The sequence below is a fragment of the Eumetopias jubatus genome, unplaced genomic scaffold (assembly GCF_037043125.1).
Source record: "Eumetopias jubatus isolate StellerSeaLion01/CBP00866 unplaced genomic scaffold, mEumJub1_p1.0 scaffold_3, whole genome shotgun sequence".
In the NCBI taxonomy this organism is placed as follows: Eukaryota; Metazoa; Chordata; class Mammalia; order Carnivora; family Otariidae; genus Eumetopias; species Eumetopias jubatus.
Window position 1 is genome coordinate 128,251,148 of NW_028274809.1, and position 23,611 is coordinate 128,274,758.

A 23,611-nucleotide genomic window follows, 5' to 3' on the forward strand; every position below is an offset into this window, starting at 1 on the left:
ATGTGGATTTGTCCAGGAAGAAGGAGAGTGCTATTTTCAGGGTCAGTGAATTTCTCTTTTCTTCTTCTTCTTTTTTTTTCTTTCAGAAGTGAGCAACATAGGAGAGAAAAAATGGGGAGTTTTTTCCCCCTTGAGCAGTGAGCTGATAAGCTTTGTGAGATGGAGATTCTACTCCTTATAGGAAAGGATTAATGTGTGACCAGCTCTTTTGATGGTAAAGGAAGGTTACCCTCTGCTATTGCTGCGAGGGGGTGATCAGGATCCATGTTATTTATGAAAGTGTCTTTAGTGACCCCTCCAGAGCCCTCTGTCCAGTCCTACTTCCTCCTTAGCAAAGTCCGGAGACCCGCATCTGAAACTGTTTCGTTTTTCAGTTTCCCTACCACACGCAATGAGGAGATGTGTGACATGACAGCTGCAGGTCCGGAGACCCAGATCCCTGGGCTGTATGTACCCCAGCCTCACTGCGCAGACTCTAGGCTCCAGTCTTACCAATTCTGAGCTCCTCTGTGTTCTCGATGTACGTTCCCATGGCTTGGGGTATCTTCCTCCTTCTCTTGGCTGACTCCTACTTATGTCTCATGCCCTCACTTGGGGGCATTCTCTCCAGGAAACCTCCTCTGAATCCCCCCATCACAGATGAACTGCAAAGTGCTCCCAAAACATCCCGGGCTTTTCTCTGTCACAGCCCCGATCGTTCTGGATGATTCCTCTCTATTTACTTGTTTCCTACACAAGACCTCGAGCCTGGTAGAGACAGTAGTTAGGTGCTTTACCTTGTGAGCTAGGATCCAACAGAAGGATTGGCACCTAACAGGAACTTGCTGGAGATGGGAGTTGACCTGCCCTCCATGGCAGATGGGGGAGGGGGGGGTCCCTCAGGCTGAAATTTCCGTTAGTAATGGAGGTTCAGGGAATGTTCTTCCAGGTGGGGAAGAATGGGCCCTCCAAGGGGATCTTGAAAGTCAAGGAGAGAATGGACCTCGCAGGATGGGAATTAGAACACTCTTGGGAAATGCCCCACCTCCTGCTTCCTACAGAAACGCAGGGATGGTGCCACTGGTGAGATCTTAATGATTAGTCACCCTATCACAGGGGACCATTCACTTGGCTAAAGAATGTGGAAGAGACAAAAGCCATGTTGTATCCACACCAAGGTATGTTCTGTGATTCCCACAGAGCATCTCCTGAGACTAGTTTTGAGGAGCAAGCTGTGAGTCATTAATATTTTTCTTTCCTTTTAAACTCTCCAGATAAGACACCAAGTCATAAGACTGAGGCACCTTTGATCTCAGCGGCCTTCATGTCCTCCTTCCTTCCCTCCCTCATTCCCTCTCTGCTCTCCCCCACCTTCCTTTTTTCCCCTCCTTCTAGGAGTTTTCTAAGGGTGACATATGAATCATTGTAATTGAGTGGGTCACGAATGTATTTGCATGTGACTGTCGGTTGCCTTGCAGACAGCCACAGTCTACACATGCTGAGAGGGCCAGTCGCGGGCCGGTAGGGATGCTTCACCCCCTAACAAACTGGCGTTCCACCATCTGGGAGTGATAAATCAGTCTCCCCAATCCATGGACATCCGAAGTAGAAGATTTCTCACTACATCCAAGAGTCTTAAGAACAGGAATTGTGACTTACTCGTCTTAGCCCCCACAACATATCACTCGCAGTCAGTCCTTGACAATGCTTGTTGCATAAAATGGACACGGTTCAGTATTAGTCTAGGACGGGGTTTAAAATCGCATGCTAATTACAGATGGCAGAGAGGACTCTGGGAGGCCCTCTACCTCAGAGGCCAGGAGCAAAGCCAAGAGTACCACAGGGTGTGTGCACCACCGAACGGGCAGATGGTAAACACACATCTTCAAGTGAGAGAATCCAAGTTGCCATGAACACAAGGTCTCACTGGACATGGGTGGGTGTGTCCGTCTATGTTATCTGACCTCTGGACCAGGAGCCTCAGGATAAATGGCCACCCTTCCAGCTAGAGATATTTTCTCGCCTTTCAAAGTCTTCTGATCGTAGTAAAAATAAAAATGGACAGCAGAGTTTCCCTTTTCTTTCCTAAGCCCAAACGAAGTGCCTTCCATGTCGTTGGCACTTACTCAAGACACATTTGAATGAATGATTTGGATGTGCAGGCAAGCTGACAGGGACATCTGTCACAGCACTCATGGCCAGCGCGGATTTGGCTGGTCCAGCTGGCTGGGCGGGGTTCCTCGTCTTCCCTCCGGGCTCCTCCCGGAGCTGAGGAGCTGGGGGAACGGGCTACCTTATAAGATACAGCAAAGCTTTCCTTCTGTGTAAGGAGATGTTAGGAGACATGTCCCAGGAGGCTTCATTCCCTGTTTCTTGTTACCCCTTTATCTCCATTTGCATAAACCTCCTTATCTGAACAGAAGCTCCACCTCCCCAACTACCAGTCCCTCCTGGAGGTGGAGTCCTGGGAGGCCTTTCTTTCCCAGTTTCCTCCCGTGGCAGCTTTGTCATCTTCGGTCCCAGAGTTGCTGCTGTGGGAAGCTTCTGCACTGGGGGCCCATTTTTCGGAGAGCGGGTTTTTGGCGGGGCTGCCAGCCTCGTAAAACAAGGTAATGGTCCTGAGGAAGCAACCGCTTCAGCTGTTGTTCGCCGCAGTGTCCCAAGAGCCCAGAAAGAATCCAGCGATTTCACCGCAGAGGAGCAAAAGGGAAAACAGTAGCCACCGGGGCAGCCTGTGCACGGCAGGGAAGGTGACCGCTGAGGTCACAAGGGCTCGGCCATGTTCTGGTGCCTTCACAGGACATCAGGGGACCCTCAGGTACTGTGGCCGGCCGACTTTTCAATCTCCTACCATTGAAAACCTAACACAGGAAGGGACTTGATTCCATTGCACAGTTTTGCCATTTTCTCGAAGGTCAATATTGCACATGGAATGCCTAATGGGGAATTGCTATCAAAACGGCAGCTAATTACAGGTTAGTGGATAACACAACACTCTTCTCTGGAGAGCGTGTGCACGTAGGCTGAAGGATAAAATAGGGCTGAATGGTATTTGATTTCTTTGTGTTTATCCAAGTCGCTGGCCCAGGCAGGAAGGTAATATATGAAAAGGGACATTTTTGAAATAGTTGTTTTTGAATTATGCCCATGAAATATACACTCTGCTGTGGGGGACATGTGGGAAAGCTACATGCTGACCGCATGACTAATTTTTTAAAGCTTTGTATCGAGAGGAACCCCCCCCCAAGAACACAGCTGGGTTATTCCTTCGTGGACTGAATGTGTCAATTATGAATTGAACTAAAATGAAATTTTATTCCATCACGGCAAAGGGAACCGAGGAGTGGACGCTGCAGCTAGGGTATTACATAGTAGTTCATACACCAAGTACTATTATTTTATTAACTTTAAGAACATGTTTTACATAAAAACAGGCAACATCGAAAAAGCTCAGTTGATAAATAAACATAATATATCACAGATGATTTCATTCCACATTAACCTACATTTATTAGCTTAAACTGAGAGATTAGGGGAAAAATTGGATCTCATTCCAGCTTTAATCGTGGATACAAATCGTTTGAAAGTTATTTCATTAAGATTCTGAAAATCAAAGATTAACCTATGCCATCTGACCCATGCAGCCATTGATAAATTCAGTATTTTCAAAGGAAACATTGAATTTTTTTTCTTGCACCAAATTGAAACCTTTCAGAAACTTGTTTAAACACATCAAGTACCTAACCCACCTTTTTAGTATGCATGAGCAAAATACTATTTAATTTCACACTCAACTAATCCTTTAATAATTTTCTTTCAGCCAGAATGAAAAAGGCTATTATTAATTTCCTAATAAAATTAAAAAAAAAGTAGTTATCGAGGATATGACTCTAACCTTGGACCAGTTTCAATTTCTTTTTATTTTTTCTGAGCATACATCGAAGATTAATGTCAATGGCAAGTGAGAAATTGTCCCTAGAGAACTATTCAAGGTCTTTTTCTTACCACATTCGATTGGACTGGAATGAATTGACATTATAGCATCTTTATCATCACTTTTAAAATCCTACTTTCTCTTAATACCAACAGTGAAGGCTTTTAGAACTATTATTTACTTTAAATTAATAAAGTATATCACAGACAAAAATATACAATTTTACATTAAAGCAACATTAAGGGTCTCATTTCGGTTGACCAAAAAAGAATGTTGAGGAAATTTACAGGTAGGGTTTAATTACCGAGATCGCTCTTCCTTTGGGGAAAAAGAATGAAACTAGGTTTCTCCCTTGTCTCCAAGGGCAAGATACTGCAAACCTTATGATCAAAACACCTGCCATTTAGAAGCTTGATCATCAACAACAACAACAAAACCAAAACTCACCCTAGCCAGAGGCATTCTAAGCTTCTACACTGAATTTCCTGTTTCCCACCAGTTTAGGACCCTTAATGTTACTGGATGGATGATTGCATATTTGAGATGATTGAAAAATAAAAGACTGGCTTAAAAGCACCTCCTCCTCAAGTATGTAATTACATACAAATTAAAAATTCCTTCCGACAGTCCTAGGAACCCCATTTGTTACTGTTTATGTATAAGCACCATTGAGCCAATTTTAAAGCACATTTGCAGTAATCAAATGTTTAGTGTCTTCAAGTTTTGTTGATTTATTTGCCTTTAAATAACGAGAAAAAAAGTGTAAAGTGTGTTCATTTATGCTCTTTTCACATCTGAATTGACAAAATGTTAGTTTTGGAAGTGCTTTTAATCACTATTTTTTCCCAACAGACAAGAATGGCTTCCTGAAACCTGATGATTTAATAAAGAAATCCGTATCTCCAAAAGAAGCGTTTGTCTGACCCTCTATCACTACATGCAAAGTAAGGGTCGGTCTGAAAGGATTTTCCCCAAACTCCTAATGGAAATGGTAGAAAGCACGCAGGAAAGGCTAACCTTTGAACTGACCAACTTCAAGTTTCTTGAAGATCTTTGGACCAAAAAAAAAAAAAAATCATGTAGCAGTTTAAAAAAATTAACGATTTACAAATTGCAGAAAAGATATGTTATCTACAGTATATGCCAGGTGACTCATTCGTGTTTTTTTTAAACCCACATCCAAATGAATCATTACATTGAAACTACCATCTTGGATCTTGGTACTTTCCACAATTCCGCAATTACGTGAAGAAGGGGACATACCAAATTTGTTGTAGTTGCTGCCCTTTTCTAGGGAGAATTGGGCGGAAAAGAGAAGGAAGTGAACCTTCACACTCTTTGATACAGGCCCTATATAGCAAACTTCAGCCCGGGGCACCTTTTTATGGTCAAATTAAAAACCTTTGAAAACAGAAGTTTATCATGGAAATGCTGACAGATCCTTACCCTGAGAAGGGCTAGCAGGCAACACAATAATATTAGGGAAGCTGTCCCTCAAGCACAATTGCACTGCAGCGCGGGGTACAGAGTTGTCTAATGGGCACCGTTGGCCAGCAAACAACTGTGATTTAATGTGCTCGAGCTTTGGTTATACGGTAGCTCCGTGACCCTCTAAGCTAAACCAATTTTTCTTTTCTTTTCTTTTCTTTTCTTTTCTTTTTTTTCCAACTGAAATATGCCTCAAAGGGTAAAGGATTGCAATTTTAGCCTTCATTCATGGATATATTGCTTTCTTTCAACAATATCTGACGGGCCTGTTAACCACCACCCAAGGGGGTGCTGAGCATTGCAGGAAGGGCTCACTGAATACAAAACACCAAGTGTTTTCAGCAGTTTATTTGTATTTTGTTTTCTCTGCTTATGTTAATATGCACCACGTGTAAGTTAGATGAGGGCTACGGTAAAAACATTTTCAGCGACTGCAATCTTACTTTTCCTTCTAAGGATGTGGAGCAAATCACATATTCATTGATTATGACAAAGAAAATGATTTCTGCTACAATGTCGAGAAAAAAAAGTGTTCATCAATAAGAACAGTTCTCATCTACAGAGATGATTTACACGATGCAAGTCATGAAGGAGTTCTTCTTTAGTTAGTCTACTACCCAACTGAAAGGATGAATCTAAAAATTCCCTTGAAAATACCATCTGGTTGGTCATGTATCAATAAAGGAAAGACAGTCCCCATCACCAGGCCACCACCATAAGAGCTATATTAAATACTTAGAAAAAAAAATATGGCAACACTGTGGCAATGATGAGATCGATAATTACAGAGATACACTGCCATAATGGTACATATTTATTCTATGATAAAGTGAAATAAAAAATAAGATCGATTTGGTTATAGAAATTCCTTAAAGAACACCACCACTTAATTATTTCAAACTTGAACTATCCCAAGAATGTTGTGAAAAAAATTGGAAAGCACTGGCTAAAAGCAAAGCAGTCCGGATACATCAATGTAATCACATGCCTTGTGCTTGTCTGTTAACCCTCTGAGTACATCTCTGACATTCAGAATCTCAACAGCTTAATGCTGAAGATTGCATTCCATCTGATTACTCAATATTTCTACTTGACAGGTCACATTCCACTGTTTATTCAGCATAGATCACTCAAACTCTACAGCGATGTGCTGGGATCCCCATGCTAAATGCCCCTCTGCAGTGTGCTGGGAAACACTCCCCAGCTTTACAGGGTCCACGGTCCCCCTAGACTTGGATGGAAAAAGGCCTGAGCCATGCACTGGAAGTTCGGGACATAGATGCTGTAGCAATATATGTAATGCCCACAGGAAAGAGTAATTCGGAGAAAAGAAACGAAAGTGACATTCTACTACAGGTAGGTCTCTGCCCATAGGATTCTTCATATTCACACATTTAAAGTTGAGGCCAAGCTATAGAGCTACTTCTTAGTCTTAGAATAGTGCTTTGCTTTATAGTTCTAGAGAAAGCAGTAATTTCTGACCGGTTCAAGGTATTTCACTAATATGGAATCTACCTACACACCAACACCCTTCCTGGTGTTCTGCCCTCCCCCACCCCCCCAAAAAACCCAACTGATTTGTGCCACTTTGTGATGTTGTGTGCTATCATTTCAGAACTCTCTAAAAGGGTGGGGGGAGCTCTCAATAAATGATCTACTGTTTACATGTCAGGACAACGCAGACCAAAGAGATAAACCAAAATGCAGAAGGGGAAAAAAACTGGGGAAACTCTGCTGCAAAAGCCACGAGATGTTGGGATTTTTAAAATGTATATTAATAGAGACCATAGTTGATGAGTTGAAGAGTGAAAAGCAGCGACTGAAGACCAACCTGTATCTGAAAATAAAGAACTGACTATACAAATTTCAAGACTTTCAGATACTGAAGTATATTCAAAACAGAGACAGCAAGTGCTGTTTGGCCGTCCGGTTGCAAATTTCACGAGACATCACTCACTGGTTGTTTCCTGGATCAGAGAGCTGAGCAAACCTTAGCAGGACATTTGAGTCGGACCCCAGCCTCCAAGATGCCATGACCAGCCTCTTCTCTAAGCACTGCAGTGACAGGGCCACAGCCCGTGCCCCGCCCCCCGTTCTGAAATGGGACATATTCTAGAAGAAACTCACAGGGGATACAGGGCTAGGCAGAAAGGTTTGGTTACAGGAGTGAAAACACAGGTCTCAGACAGGACTTGGCCCAAAGGGAGAAAAACAACATGTCTCTCTGGACAGCTTAAGACAGTGGTATCAAAAGGTCATCTTAGGGAACGGAAGTTTTATTCTCAGGGATATCTTCTAGGTCTTCCATCCTGTTCTTCCTGGGAGACTGTACAGAGGTAACCTAAAGGTGCACATGGAATTCTCTTACCAATGGTTTATTTTCTCAAAACCCATCTTTAGAACATTCTGGAGTGTGCCTTCCCTTGCGCTTTCTCCTCAGCCACCTTGCAAAGCACTTGCCTCTAGGCCCCTAGGCCCCAGCACTCCTCGGTACGGATTTCGTACTCTATATGGATTTCACACTGAAGACTGCAGCGCATGAAAAGCGGGTGAGAAAAAGAACAGGATCTTGTTTCCTCTTTCTGTTTGAAATCCCAGCCCTATAGAGCACCTGGCAATTTATTGCTCTTTTCCACCAGTTGTGTCTTGTTTTTTTTTTTTTTTCCCTATAGATGTCTCGTACTGAGCAGGCAGACCCTCACTCACCACGCACAAGACAAGGTATGGTGACTTCTGAGGGCCTGCGCTGTCACTAGCAGCAGCTGAAGTGGAAGCAGCATTTCTGGGGCGTCATCAGCCCATCTTCATGGGGAGGCGATGTGGGGGAGGGGGCGCCAGGTCTTTCCTGGGTCAGGCTGTTTGCCACAGACCCAATCGCCTCTACTTGGGATGCAGGACTCGAGGCCGCAGACAGTCATACCTCTAGTGAAAAAAGTCCCTTTCAAAATGGGATTGTGAAGAAGAAAGAGAGGTCTTATGTCTAAGTTATAAGCCTGCTATTTTCTAAACCCACAAAAAAATGACAAGCAAGATATCGTTCTAGATGTCCTTCTTGTCTGGACATCTCAGCATCTAATAACATCCCTTGATCTGCAGCAAAATCAAGAAACATGTGTGTATACATCCAAAGGCCTGAAAAATTCCCCAGGGGTTCTCCATAAAATCCTATGCACTCAGAGGGTTAACGTGCTATCTTACAATACTGCAGATCCTAGTTTGACTGATGAACACATTCATTGCTTCTATGTTTAAAAAAGTTGCAAATTAGCCTTAACCCTTTGAGGACCCTATTAGCAGCAAGTTGCCATCTTCGCAAACAACATGTGGTCATCTCATTCAGCAAAGAGAAATCGCTACCAAGATACCAGAAAACACACTTTGTGTTCCGCCATTCAGCATTGAGTGCTAGATAGATCAGATGAAACTGTTTTACATAAATTTGGAAAAAAAATCTCAGAGTCTCAAAGGGTTAAGCTAGGACTTCGAGTAAAAGGGTCTTATTAAAAGGGCGAGTTTGGGGAGCGAACAGTCTCGGATGAGCTTGGGGAGTAGTCTTCCGATTCCGAGTTGAGTTCAGGTGGCGCTGGCTGGGCCTTGTACCGGCTCCTCACATCCTGGTTGCGTCTTCGTCGGAAAACCTGCCTCTCCTTATCAAGAGCGGTGGTCTAGCAGGGGCATAAAATGAGAAAGAGGACAATTAGGCTGAAGGAAATGGTGAAAGACTCACTCTCGGGAACCTTCTGAGGTCCGAAAAATAGGCTGGCCAACTTAACTGTCCATGATGGCTCACTTGTGTTGACACCACAGTTGGGGGAGCTCTCTGCTCCCTTCCAGAGCAGCTCTTAAGAGCACCTGGTCATGACCTCAGGAGGCACAGGCAGGATGGATGATGTTGTGGGTTCAACCTCTCCCCAGCCCTCCCCGGCCTTCCCCAAGCTCCACATCTATTCCCCTTGGTCGCTCCCAGGCGAGCTAGAGAGCCCCTGGGGAATGGGAGCCCCGGGCCCGTGTGTGTGACACGTGAGGACGCCAGGCGTGCCTCATTCATCAACATTCAGCTCCAGGCGGCTGTATAATAAAGATGAAAGGTGATGAAGTTGTCAGGCATGGAAACAGAGCCACAAGCTCATCCCGTTATGTTAGCACCTCCTCATCTGAAATTATCTTATTATCTGTTGATGAGGGAGTGTGGCTGAATCTCTGGGAAGGACTGGTTTAACTTTAATGAAACCAATGCCCTGAAATTGGAAACTGCTTTGAATTCAATTAAACCAAATGGAAACCCTCCCCTGGATTTAACTTTACAAAGTTCATTTTCATTGTCGTATGTGGTAATTTATGAAACAGAGATTCAATTTTGTAGGTATTCCAACTCCGGGATCTCTCTGCCTCATTTTCCTGATGAAACCTCAGATGATCTCCAGGATGTGCTACCCAGGCATGGCTCTGGAAGTTATTATGACATCAGATTTGGGAATGGCATGACTTCATTACAGATTTAATGGGTGTGGGGAGGAACGGGGTCATTACGGAGAAACCTTACACAGAGAGAAGAGTAGGTACAAAGCGTAAAGAAAAATATAGAACACATATAAAAGTTGAAGGCGTCCTTGTTTGAAAGTCTCTCTTTAAAAGGATGTAGCCTGGAGGTTATTCTGCTTTTAAGAGATTACTTTTCCTCTGTAGGGATATATACCACCATTTTTCCTCTTGAAAATTTACTGTTAGCTTCTTCAAAGAACAGAGATAAATTTATAGCCAGCCTGGTTCTGAGAACAAAGTGAAAACTAAGCCCCTCATACAATTGCAGTATAGCATTAGAGCAATCTTAGATCTAAAATAGGGCAATCAAAGTTCCAAAATGAAGTAATAAAGAGAAAAAGAGTGCCAGTGTGTAGAACCAGTACAGTAAATGGCTTTGTTAGGGTGAACTGCTCTGCTTTAAAAACTATCCCCATACTGAAGAACAGCGTTACAAATCAATGAGGAAGATAAACTTTAATAATTCACTTCTCGTTTCACTAGATTGTTAATACAATGATTCAATAACTGGTTTGTTGAAATGTCTACGTTTGATTCTTCTACTTGCAGAATTTTTTAAGGACACACACACACACACACATATATATATGTAGTTCTTGGTCTTCTACCCTCCGATTTTATGATATTTTCAGCATCATAAACCCAAATTCCTAACTTTATTTAAAACATTGTAAAGTTACGACACATGGTATTTTGCTTTCAAAGCAAACTGAAAATGTTCTGTTTGTGGAGTTGAATGTTTGTAAAAAAACAGACGTCTATTTAGTCTGACTTACATAAAAACCATTCTGTAGTTAATCCAAGAGTAATATAAACTCTCCTCTTGGTCATAAAAAATACTTCTATTTCTACCTTCTTGAGAAAGAAAAAGTCATTGGCATAGGATGAAATACTGAGTAGTGGACTGAGGCTTTCTGGTGTGGGGAAGAAAAGCACACCAGGATTGTAATCAGGAATTGTGACCCTGCTCTGTCCATCGCTGGCTGTGGGAACTATTTACTCAGTTCTCAGTTAAATAAGGAACAGGAATAATCCCTTCTCGCTGTCCTTGAGTTGCTGTAGGTAAAAATGGATGTGTAAATGCTTTTTAAATAGCTGAGATGCTCAGAAATGGAAGGTGTTCATTGTTGTTGTTGTTTTTTTCCCCCTTCACAACTGGATGTAAGAGACAGTTTTAAAGTTAAGTAACTGCAGGTCAGAGGAAAACATGCAAAACAAAGCTCACAGCAGAACTTAGAGCACCCTCCCTCCCTCCTTCCTCTTGTTGGCACCTTCTCCACATTTACTGTGTCTCCCCATAACCTACTCAATTCCTGCAAGCGCTGCTCTTGGCTGCAGCCCCTGAAACAGGCCATTTCTCCATAAAGACTGCAAGACACTTTATGCAGGGGCTGGTGGCACTCAGTGCTGAGCCCATGCTTGGATGGTTCCAGTCCCCTGATTTTCACTTTCATTTCTCCAGGTCCTTATAAGGGCAACCACATTCTCTCCCTTACTTGTCTCTCTGCCTGGACAACACTTGCCCTGACCCCTTTGACCGATCAGTTCTCACCACCCCTGCCCCTTTCTCTAGTTAGCAGCTTTCTAAATGTTCGCCGCCTCAGTGGATGAACCTTGGGGCTCCAATACTCCCCTGCTTTCAGTTGCGCTACTAACCAGTAACTTCAGAGCAGTTATCTTTGGAAATAGATCATGTCATGATCACATGTCACAGAATGAGGGTGTGAAGCTTGCTTCTGTTGGATTTATAGGCTCTTAGAATTGAAAGAGAATTTATAAAGCATTCTTTGTCCAATGCTCTGCCTTTGCAAGCAGGGAAACTGAGGCCCAGACACGTGGAGAGACTTGCCTGAATTGCATTGCTAAAGTAGGAAGAGAATTTAGTTCTCCTCCTGCAGAAGGCCTGAGAGATTTTTTCCCATTTACTCTGAAGTCTATTGAAACAGAATAAAATAGAGCCACCATATGCCAGTAGCTCATTCCTTTGTTCCCAACCAGAGTGAGCTGGGGAGAAGACACTGACCATCAAACGCCCAAAGACCAGGGCTTTCCTGTGCTGATGACCCGAGAACCCCTCTCCTTCAGGGACAGCAAGCCAGGGTCCACTGGGTGTACAACCCCATTCTGGGTCTGTTAACTCCAAGGGAGCCCTGGGTCTGATGACAGAGAGGCAGTTTCCTACACATCCATGTCCTCCTAATATTCGCAAAGGCTACACAACCAATGACTGGGGCTCCCAACCAACTTGCTCGCAAAGATGCTCCAGAGGGGGGTCCCTGTCTATAGGCCTCTCTTCCCTTGGTTCCTGCTCACTCCGCTTCCAGCTCCATGACTGTGGTTCATTTTAAGAATGTCTTCCTTCTCTTGTTCCATGAAACCTAGTATTGCTGTCCCTGTGCACCCTGCCTACATCACAACTGCCCCCAATTCACTGTCTTCTCTGCCACGCTGTAGACTCTTTGAAGGGCAAGAACAAGTCTTGGGCACCCTCTCGGTGTTATCCATAGTTCACAGCACACAATAGATACTCTGCAAACACGGCAGCTTTTGAAATATGGGGAAATACCACAGAGGTCACATTATTTCCCTCTTGGGCACCCATCCCCCAGTCCATCCTGCACACAGCTGACAGGTCAATTATCCCCAGGTCCAATTTATTTACAATTCCTCATAAAGCCCAATTCCTTGTCCTAACATTCACAATGTGCTTACAGGAAAAACTCCCAGTGTCTTGATCCTGTAATTACTCAAAATGACCTGCAGACTTATTCTCCATTAGCGGACACTTGATTTTCTTACACAGCATCCATTTACTCTGTTTACAGTTAACCATACCTCAGTTTCCTTTTGGACATGCCCCATTCCTATACTGTGTGGTTCCAGTGAAGATGACCATAGTCTCATCTTTGAGAGTGGGACAAAGATGGGATGGGTTTGTGACCCAGGAGCAAGCATGAGCTTACTGCATTCCCCAGAACCCACAACTGGTTCACGATGGGCATCCAACCCAGTTAATAGGACACAAGGAGATTTTCACTGGGACTTCACTTTTATAATGAATCCCCATTTTGGAAGGATGGTAGGCTTGGCTTTGCTTCCCACATCCGGGTACCATGTGAAGCTCCAGACTAAAACCAATATAGGGAGGCAGAGTGGAGAGATGGAAAGAAACCAGGCCATGACTGAGTGCTGAATCCATCCATCACTGAAGCCAGACCGAACCTTGGAACCTTCCAGATTAGATGAAATTATAAATTTCCTAACTGCCTAAGCCAGTTTGGTTTGGGTGTCCGTCGCCTACAATCAAAAAAGTCCTAACTGATGTGTCTCTGAGTACACTTCAATCCTTCTCACCCCTTGGTTCAAGGTGCTCACCTATCTGAAATTACTTCTCCTCCTTCCCATCCACTCAAATTTATCTATGTTCCAAGATTTGATCAAATTTCACCTCCCGCATCACATTTTCTCTTTCTAAATTTCTCAGGCAAATATTGTCTTGACCAAACTTTTGGCACTTTTTGCACATTGCCTCCTAATTATCTTTCTGTGCATATGTCCCAAATACCATGCAAGCTCCTCGATGGTAGAATCTGAAACTTCTTTGCATTTTCCAGAGAATGCCTAGCAGACTGTGGCACACATACTAGAGACATATTAAATATTTCTTTTTTTTAAATATTTCTTAATTAATACAGGATTAAACTTTTTCAGATGTACTTTCTGAATAACAAAAACACAGAAGCCAAAGCAACTGTATAATACAAAAAAAAGTAAGAACTTAAAGAGATCACAAGCCAATATTTAAGGATATGATGTATGTGACCAAATGGTTACATCACATAAAGTTAATATTCTCTTATATATTTATCTATTCAACAACCATTTATTGTGAAATTCTCAGCACGGTAAGCTGTCATATATCATACTTTTAGAATTTTAATTGTGGCTATAAAATGAACTTGCCTCTAAAGTATGTACAGTTCCAATTTTACACTTGAATTCTGTAGTCTGCATTTGTAGTTCAGGATAGATGAATTCAGCAAGGAAATAGAACAGTGTGCTATTCCATAACTTTAAAAAGGTATTGCTATAAAAATATGTATAATCCCACTGATAATTTACCCCCCCTCCCCCCCACACACACACAAAAAAAAAAAGGCATTCCAAACACCATTTTTCCTCTGAAGTGCTGCATTACAAATTTAAATTCTGGGCCCTTTCAACCATTTCTGAAAGTCTGCTCTCCTCTTATTCAATTACCAAAATTCCCAGTATCAAGAAAATAGGGTCTCTTCTTCCTACTGCCTATCTCTGTAAGGGAAAGTCGTCCTCAGGTACAGCCTTGATGTTCCATTAAAACTTAAGACTTCCTAACAGATTTATTATTCTATTAGTTATTTTGCTCACGGTGAGTAGGTTTGTTAGAAATGACATGAATGGACTTGCAATAGAATCCCCAAGTGTTTTCCTCAGTAAGTTATCACTTTGTTAAGAATTCACAAGAGAATCTGAAGCCTGCATTATCACATTTTGGTGCTAATTACCACAGGTTAGAGGTGAGCAAGAAATCTCTTGAGATTCTGGAGTTGACCAGTAGTAACCGAATATGAAGCTCTAATTTAGTTACTTAAAATATGTACCCAATAACGACGGCTATCCTGTGTACTGAGTTACAGCTAAACAATAGTGCACTGGGGGATCCTGGTAAACAGTACAAATAGTTGACCAAATAAAATGATAAGGAGAAACTAATATAAACCTGTCCTACACAGAAGAAACTGTATATCCCTGCCTCAGACTGTAAGTCCTCGGGTCTCACAGTGTCCTGAGGAGCTTGCTAGATCCAGTGTGAAAACTGAGGAATGGGAAAATAATGCTGGTGACTTTGGCAACTCAGGTGGCTGCACACACAGTAGTTAGAAATCTTAGAGAAATTACTATCCATCAGGTTTTGGTGCCTGCCATGATAGCAGGAACGCATGAATGAAAGACAGCGCTTGCCTAATACTGAGGAAATACATTCCAACAATAAAGACATCTAATGAATTTGGTCAGTGGCCTCTTGTATTACAATGGAACAATACTATCCTCCACAGAGCGCTCAGATATTTTAAATCTTCATCTCTGACATTATATTCGGAAATCAGCATAAATATGGAGGACATAGCCATCTAGCATATCTATGCGATGTTGAAGGCAAAACAGAGCATGCGGGAGGAAAGTCAGGAATGAATCAAGAATATGAACCAGAACATTAGCTTTGTTTCTGCCAGTCTGCATCACCCACATGTCTGCAATGTTTGTCTTGTCTGGTTGGCTTTAGCTTAATCCCCTTGGAAGCAGCAGTAGGGGTAAGTCAGGAGAATTAGCTTTTTGTCCTAGCTCAGCTGATTATGTGTCCTCGGACATGTTTCTTAAGCACAGTGAGCCCCAGTTCCCCAGTCCATAGACCAAAGGGGAGGTACAGTGCATGATCCCTAGGGACACTTTCACCTACGAAATACTATGAATATGCTTAATATCACCATCAATCTACACTAATGGGTTACGTTTTTCTCTTAGCAAAAAATAGGCCTTGCGGTCTATGGATCAAAACTAATTCTGTTCTGCAATATACGTGCAGGACTTGCAAGGGATGCACCTCATTTAAGTTGTGAGGCAATGTTTTCTGTCGTGGCAGTAATTATTGCATTTAAGTAACTGCATTTTTCAGAGGCAAACGTTGCCTGATTTTCCGTTTTTGCTGTTCTTAATTTATTGCTAGCCATCACAAGTCGTCTTCATTTCATTAATAAAAGAACATTATTGTGCATTTTGCCTTTTAGTCCATCCATTATTCATACCACCAAGGAGACTGAACTGAGGATGCAGCTGTTGGGGCATTAATCTCAGGAACCCTTCCCCTTGCTCACCCTCACTCTGTAGGGACTGAGTTATGATTTGCTTGCCACTCTGGAAATGTTTTGCCTGCTAGTAAAATTAAACTGGCAAATCGATTGAGATATCCACCCTCCTCATTTTATTTGGCTTACTGTCATGCTTGTTACCATTCTGTTTTGTTTCACTTTAATACCCTTTTGGGGTCGCGCCAGGAACTGCACCGTGTCTGGATATATGACATGGTATTTCCCTGAAGTGAAGACTGTTAAAATGGCAAAAGGATGTCTTGTGGAATGAAACCTAGTAGCCTTCTAAGCTACTTTCTAGGTGTGACTCTCTTAAATGTTATTCCTTACTTCCCGGGGGCAGAGTGGCCCCCATGCTTCTCCACCATCTTAAACACAGGCTCCTCCTGGTGCTCTGTTCTTAATGAAATTCCAAATCGTCCTTATTCTCTACAATGGGTTTCCCATGGCCTCCCACCAGAGGGTCAAAATTATAGCCACTTGCTGATCTCAGGCTTCTAGAGGACAAAATTCATGTGTTTCCTCTGCCCTACAGACCCTGATTTTCTCATAATAGATGCTAAACTGAGCTGCCATCTTGGTTTTCCTTCATCATTCTAGTAAACTAAAGCATATAGTTAATCTGATGAAAATCGATAAAAATTCAGAATTTACTAAGCAGATAAGTCATGGGTAGTTCCTTTTTTACAAAGACAACTTTTTAGCTTTACTGAAAGACTTACTCTCAGGTTGCTATAAATGGAATGCTATCCTAGAGCATCTCATATGTAATTTGATTGTCCAAACTTGAATTTACTCCAGATCCTTCAAAAACATGTTTATCCTCAAAATTAAGGTTTCTCTATATTAATGGTCCCTTGATTATACAGTTCAATCATTTATTCGTTAATTTAACAAATATTTATTGAGGGCCTCCTATGTGCCAGGCATTCCAGTAAATGGTAGAGATACCGATTTTAACAAGCCCTCCAGAGGGTGCGTTTAATTTAGAAACATTTTCCCCCTAGCACAGGAGTCAAAAAACTTTTCCTGGGAAGGCCAAATAGTTAATATTCTAGCCTTTGCAGGCCATACAATTCTTTGACCCAACTGCTCAATTCTCTGACAAAAACAGCCATAGGCAATTTATAAATGAATGAGTGTGGCTGCGTCCCAATAAAACTTTCTTCACGAAAACAGGCAGTGGGCGCGACTTGGCCCACTGATTGTAGATTGCCAATCTCTGCCCTAGAGGGTAACATTTAAAACTTACACTTCGCTAGGATTTTTGGCAATAGACTACCTTAAGTAAAATTTAAGGCCACAAATGCTCATGAATCCTGTAAGTTACTTAGCAGTTTCTCCCAATCAGAGCATCAAAAAAGTTCATATTCAAGTTTAATCACAAATGCTTCGATCTGCAGCGAGGAGACCCGTTTTCTCAGAAAAATCTGTCTGCTGTGTGGAGTGGATGGTTTTCTCGTGGAAGTGAGGGAGACCCTATGAGGGAAGCCGTCTTTTCTGAGCTCCTCCTTTGGGCTGTGGGGTCGGTGAAGGCACTTTGTCATAGACAGCTCTAATCCTCACCACAGATTTGGGAGGTCGGTAATATTCTTCTCATGCGTATAGATGGGGAAATGGAGAATCAGAGAAAACCATGTAACTTGCCTAAGGTCACACGGCGGGAAGCACCACGGGCTAGATCCCCAACCCGGGCTTCCTGACAGCAAAGTGGCCAACTCTCCTTGCGCCGTGCTGCCAGTCTTGGCCCAAGTTCATTTTCATCTCACTTTTCAAGACTTTTTGGTTTCTGAAAGTGTCATGTGGCTGACATGAATTTGAGAGTCATCTGACTTCAGCAGATGGACATTTGTACTCTTTCTGAATAAATAACAGTGTGTCCATACTTATGATTAAGTTCTTCATGACTCTCCTTTCCTACATGTTTACACCTAATAAAACTTATAGCATATCAGTGACCATCACTGGGGAACATTTGGAGTCAAAGTATGGCAGGAGTAAATATGTAGATGAGTGGAGATTTTTTTTTTTTAATCAAAAAGAAAAGAAGAGAATCCTAAGCAAGGTCAAAAATAAATAGGAGAGGATACCACCAAACTTTCGATCGATAACGAATCATTGAGGATGTCAGGAGAAGTATAAAATCTCGCTTCAATTTACAGCCAATTAGTAAGCCTTGGAATGCCATGGCCACTTCTCATTTCAGTAACGAGAAAGTTATATTTTTAAAAAGACAGAGAGATATGGTTGGCATCCTCTCTTAAGAGGCCTCTGAAAAGAAAAAGAAAATCTCCAACAGTGAGCAACCTGTCTGACTCGGGGAAAACACAGACGTCTCGCTCTTTCCGTGCTCCTCTCAATACCATTTGTGGAAGGACAGTGCGAGGCGTCGCCCATCTTTTGAGCCTCTTGGCGGCTTCACTTTTTAACATCAAGGCTGCAAGCGCAAACCTCCTACTTGCCTGATCCTTTTCTCCGTAACCACAGTTTGGGTGGGTTTTGAAGTTTAAGTCTCTGTCTCCTCTATGTGTTAAACTCTCTGTTACAGAGGGAGTCTCGGGGCTAGCGTGGAGTAGGGGGTGGTTAATCCTCGCTGGAACAGAGGCATCTGCTCGTCCTTCTGGCAGTGCTCTGACACTCATCGGGGAGCGCTTTCTCAAGGGCCGAGCAAGGCCAAGGCGACGTGCAGTGAAACAGCCCGCAACGCATGCAACTTGCCGTGGGCGTTTGGCTGCTGGCTGAGGCTGGCCTAGGAGCCCTCCTGACACCACGCTGGGGCTCCCCCCTGGCTTTCGTGGGAACTCGTCTTTCAGACCCGCACGAAGCAAGATGCATTTAACTGACCCCATTCCTTCTAACAGCCGAGCATGACAGCATTTAATAGCCTTGCAAAGACTGCGTGGGGCTGCCACCGCTCTGCCTCATTACTCACTGTTTCAGGACGGTGCTTGAATCCAATATGCACATTTGAGTCACGTCATGCCTGGGAACTCAACCACCCTTTTGTCCTAGCTCACCTCCGCATTTTATCGTATTTGGCATTTTTAGCTTCTGTCTTGTTTTGATGTTTGTTTTATTTAATTGGGTTACCCTGTTCTGGCCGTTGCAAAAGATGCAGGGTTCTTCTCCATGTGCTGTTGGCCACAGCACCTGCCAGTGACAGCTTCACTTGAGAGAGGCACACAATATGTGTGACCACATCTCCTTTGGATCAGGACGCATCTTCAGGATGGGGTGGGGGGTGGGGAATGTAATGAGATGTAAATGTTTTCCAGTGGCTTGCAGTAAGGCCATGAGGGAGCCGAATGGCCCAGGCAGCTCACTCCTGGGGGAGGGTCCCCTCTGGACTCAAGGTGACAGGAGCAAGGTCTCCTGGAAAAAACGGGCCAAGCACAATGCTGCTCCCTTGGCTACAGCTTGGAAGCAGCTCTCTGTTAAGAGGCAAGAGAACGAAGGAGAAAGAGGAAGATGGATCCCCGCCATTTCTCCACCATCACCAAAAAGCCTGTTAAGAGGGACATGACAATTCTGGGCACCCCGAAGAGATGCTTTTTCTAGCCTATGCCCTGATGTGAGCTGCTTTACAAAAAGCAACCTCGACTCCCAAGTGTTCTGCTCAGAGTAGCGAAAACAGCCATGAGCACTTGTAAACACAACAATCGGGAGCAGGGATGTTTGCCTGTAATGATTGTTTATGTTGGAAGTTGGCTGCCACTGTGGTTAGACAAATGCTCCCACTTCCGTGGAGATAAAAGGCAAGCATTTGCAATCAGTGAGGAGAGTGTGTTCATTCTGAGGCTAAATGGCATTATAAAACTTCCTAATTAAGCATATATGCCAATGAGTTTTTAGCATCGTTTCTCCAATTTAACTTTACATACTGGGTGTGCTGTTTACTACTGCATTAACTATAAACATTGTTGTTACTGCCCCCAGCTGGAAAACAGAGCAGTTTATGTGTGGAAAAAAAAAAAAGAGATTATCTCCCATCTGCTCCTGCCCATTATTCAGGGATGTGTCATTTTGTCTGCTGATGGGAACCATCACTAGGATTTTAGTCAAATGGCCTTTTTTTACTTGGCTATGTTTATTAATTATTGTGTTTACTTGGCATTTTGATCCCACCCTTACTCCCACAAATTTAGCAACGTCATTTTCTAGAGTTTTCTTTTTGAAATTAGATATCTGTATGTGCCATTTTTGTTATACAAACGTGCACAACTGTTAGGTAGACATATTTGATGCATATTTTTAATTGTAGATCAACTTTATTCATACATATTTGGCTACTATGCCTGAGGTTAGGAGGCATACAATTAAAAAAAAAGGGCGGAGCATGGTGTGATTCAATTTATATAAAGTACAAAACCAGGCAAAGCTAATTAATGTGGATAGAGTCCTGGTCAGTGTTTACCCTTGGGCTACGTGACCCTCCTGGAAGGGCCCTGAGGTGGGGGGGGGTGGATCTCTGGAGGTGCTAGAAATGCTCTGTGCCCGATCTGGGTCCCGCTTACAGGGGTGTGTTCCGTTTGCGAGAATTCACCGGAACGTGCATTCATGATATCTGTACCCTTCTGAATGCAGATTATCTTTCAATAAAAAGTAAAAGACGGATGGACCATATTCTACATTAAAACATCAAAAAGAAGAGTCTGCATAAAGGCAAATCATGATTAATCCCCCCAAAAGGTTAAAAATAAAACGAAGTTCTTGCTATACCTATAAAGTTATTTTACTTAAGTAAATAAAAAGGTTGTGTTGCAACTCCTGCATGCTTATCAGTCTAGAAGACAGAAACAGGCTTCTGTGTAAAACTGATGGTAAAACATTTCATTTAAGTTTAGGTGTTTTCTTGCTTTAAACAGACTTGGAAATTATCATGATTTTAGTGTATTGGATAGTTTGTCAAAGTGTGCCCTTTACTGCTTCCTTAAGTCCTTTGTTTTGAGTGTAGAAATAAAAATTAGGAATAATTTATTGGGGTTAAAATTATGTATTATATGTGTGTGTATATATACACATATACACACATATATAAACACACATTCATACATATTTCTCTTTTTGTAAAATTTAGTAGTCTAATCCATGAAAAAAACATCAGGCAGCCACTACATTACTGCAGATAGGCTCCATCATTTGGGGGAAACAAATACTGAATTTTTCTTAGCAAACACAAAGATGTGGAGCTTTACCAGGAGATCATTTCAGAAACATTAAGATGGAGGAGAAAAGTTCCCTGGGACTTCTCAGAGTAAATTTTTCAATTCATCAAAAACCATCCTGCCTGTGGATAACTTAAAGAGACACAAACAATACCCCTTGAAGGAAATGCCAGGGCAGTTGACTAGAATAGAAAATGATTGGATAAAATTCTTAACCCAGTTAAAAAAAAAAAAATCGATACCTCCCATACACAGCCCCTTTTGCTTCTGCAGATAAGCCAGCTAAGTAATCTGACAGTTACAAAATATTGAAAAATAGATTCATGCAATAGCTAGTACATAAAGGGATTTCCAACGGGAGAGAGGTAACAATAAAATGAAAACAAAACAAAACAGAAAGGTGGAGAATTTGAAAACACAAGCTTACCAACACACACAATGCATTCTATAGCTCATTGTACTTGGAGGAGCTTCTACTGCTAACGTGTAAATGCATTGTTTCATCCATCTAGTAAGGTCAAGGTTGGGCTTGATGACTTTTAAAATGACAGTATATACTTCTATAGAACGTACACTAAGGCACTATTGTTCTTCCATTTGTTACAGGACAGAAGAGCACCAGAAATCATTGTTTTAATTAGCAACATCAGGAAAAGGCTTTGGCATTAACGCTAAATATACTGTCCTTTTAACTGTAAGGAAAATTGATACTGAGCATGTGCAATGGAAAGAAAGCTGGCAAATGTCAGTGTGAATAATGGGTGAAAAAAAGGAATGAGGGGGTGTGGCATCTCAATCAAGATTAAAATGAAACTGATAAAGCAGCATATGGACTGGATAACAAATCAAAAGCATGTTTATCCACTGAAGGAACTGGTTAATGGAGACTGCCAGCACGTTGCCATGGAAACACTGACTGTTGAGCTGCACCATCTCATACCTTATCCAATACATTCCTGGTTGTTGGTAGTAGTCCAAAGACCCTGATCTCTTGATGGTAAACCCGTGGTCCAGCTGAGCAGAGAGAAATGGGGGCAACTCAGTGGATCGACATTGTGCTAGAGAATTATGACTCCAGACCAAGCTGTTCTTCATTGACTATATATTGAGATACAGTTACCATGCCTCTTTTGCAGGGTAACTAGCTAATATCCTAAATCTGCACATTGAAAATAAAAAGGCAAGAAAAGACACTAATCCCTCATGAATATCTCGGAGGCCAATTTGTTAGAATAGATCTAATTTGTCAGACAAGGTTTTGAATGCACATTTAATAATGTCCTCTCAATTTCAAAAGATATAAACACCTCTTCATATGCCATAGAATGGAAAATGCGTTACAATTAAATAAAGTACTGAAATCCGTTTTAGTCACCTGAGAGAAAGCAGATTGGACTCCCTCCTCCCCATCTTATCCCATCAGGCTTAAATTTGAGGGCTTCATGCATATGAAATAAAAGATGAAAGGAACCCTCACAAGTCACAACAGTTTGGATTTCTTTCTCTAAGAGTTAATCTTCAAAAGCAGAGCTACTCTTAAAGGTGAATCTTAATTACATTTTGGAACTAAAAAGATATAATATAAAACAGTCAGTAAGTTTTCTCTCTGAAAATATAGAAAAGGAACAAGAATTTTCACTGTATGTTAAAAATGCTCATGTACAGTTAAGTGCTTATGATCAACAAAAGGTACAATAAATAGAAGACAGAGTAAGTTCTCAAAGTTGTTCATCCTGGAATAAGATGTCAGCCTTTGGCTACCTAGGAATGAAAGATTCAGTCCCCCAATTGGAAAACAGTAATCATGCTGTATGCCCACTCCCCCATGCTGTCCCCTGAGAGGATGCAACTTGCACGCTTTTCTTTAGAGAGACGCTCATGAGTGCTTTCAATTGTGGTACCGGAGCTGTGCTCACAGTTTCTAGTTCTGAATTCACAAAGGCATTGCAACAACATGCTGGGGCACCAGGCGTTCAAACTAAAAACTGCTGGCGGCGGGGGTGGTGTTCTGGTTATACACTAGGCTATCCCAGTGTTCACAGAACAGCAATGTGAGATTTTAATCCTAAAAAAAAAAAAAGTGCATTTCGTTTCACTTAGGAAAAAAAAAAATCCAAGTCCCCTTGCGGTTAAACGGGAGTCATATGAAATCCCGCGTTTTTGTTTCAGTTCGCGGAGTTGGCTACTTAGTAACTAGTCCTCTGTTGCCATCTACAGGCAAAGTGTCCCATAACAGGACACACGGGAACACGTTAATGGGACTCCGTATACAACTCAGCTTCCCAGAATCACAATTATTTGCACACTGATTAGTATGGATTTGTTCAATTAGACAGAAATGCTCCATTTGCATGAGCAAAATGCAAAAGAAGAACTTTAAAGCATTAGGAAAATTATCGGTTAAAATAATAAACAGAATTAAATGAGGAAAAATAAATTGGAACTGACATCTTAGTCATCGGTTCTTCATCAAGCTGAGCAAATCTAATAATGCCTCCCTCCCTCCCTCAGCTCCCAAGAAGTCCACCGTTAAAATGTCATCTCTAATTCCATTTTATGTCTATAAATTGCATTTTAATAACCTTTTGTTTCCCTTT

At 42.1% G+C, this 23,611-nt stretch overlaps 1 protein-coding gene across 6 annotated transcripts in view; it reads right to left on the bottom strand.

The window, feature by feature from the left end:
* Window positions 1-8,873: 8,873 nt before the first annotated feature.
* The window catches only part of DCLK1 (doublecortin like kinase 1), a 329,266-nt gene continuing 314,528 nt past the window's right edge, over window positions 8,874-23,611 (bottom strand). For 4 of the 6 annotated variants that reach the window (XM_088022188.1, XM_028106105.2, XM_088022187.1 and 1 more), the window contains one exon: window positions 8,874-9,066. In XM_088022188.1, the coding sequence (XP_087878314.1) occupies window positions 8,902-9,066 (165 nt within the window). In that variant the 3' untranslated portion in view covers window positions 8,874-8,901. Of the gene's footprint in view, window positions 9,067-21,954; window positions 22,029-23,611 lie in introns of all 6 variants that reach the window. The other 2 variants (XM_088022189.1, XM_028106110.1) reach the window with 1 other exon arrangement.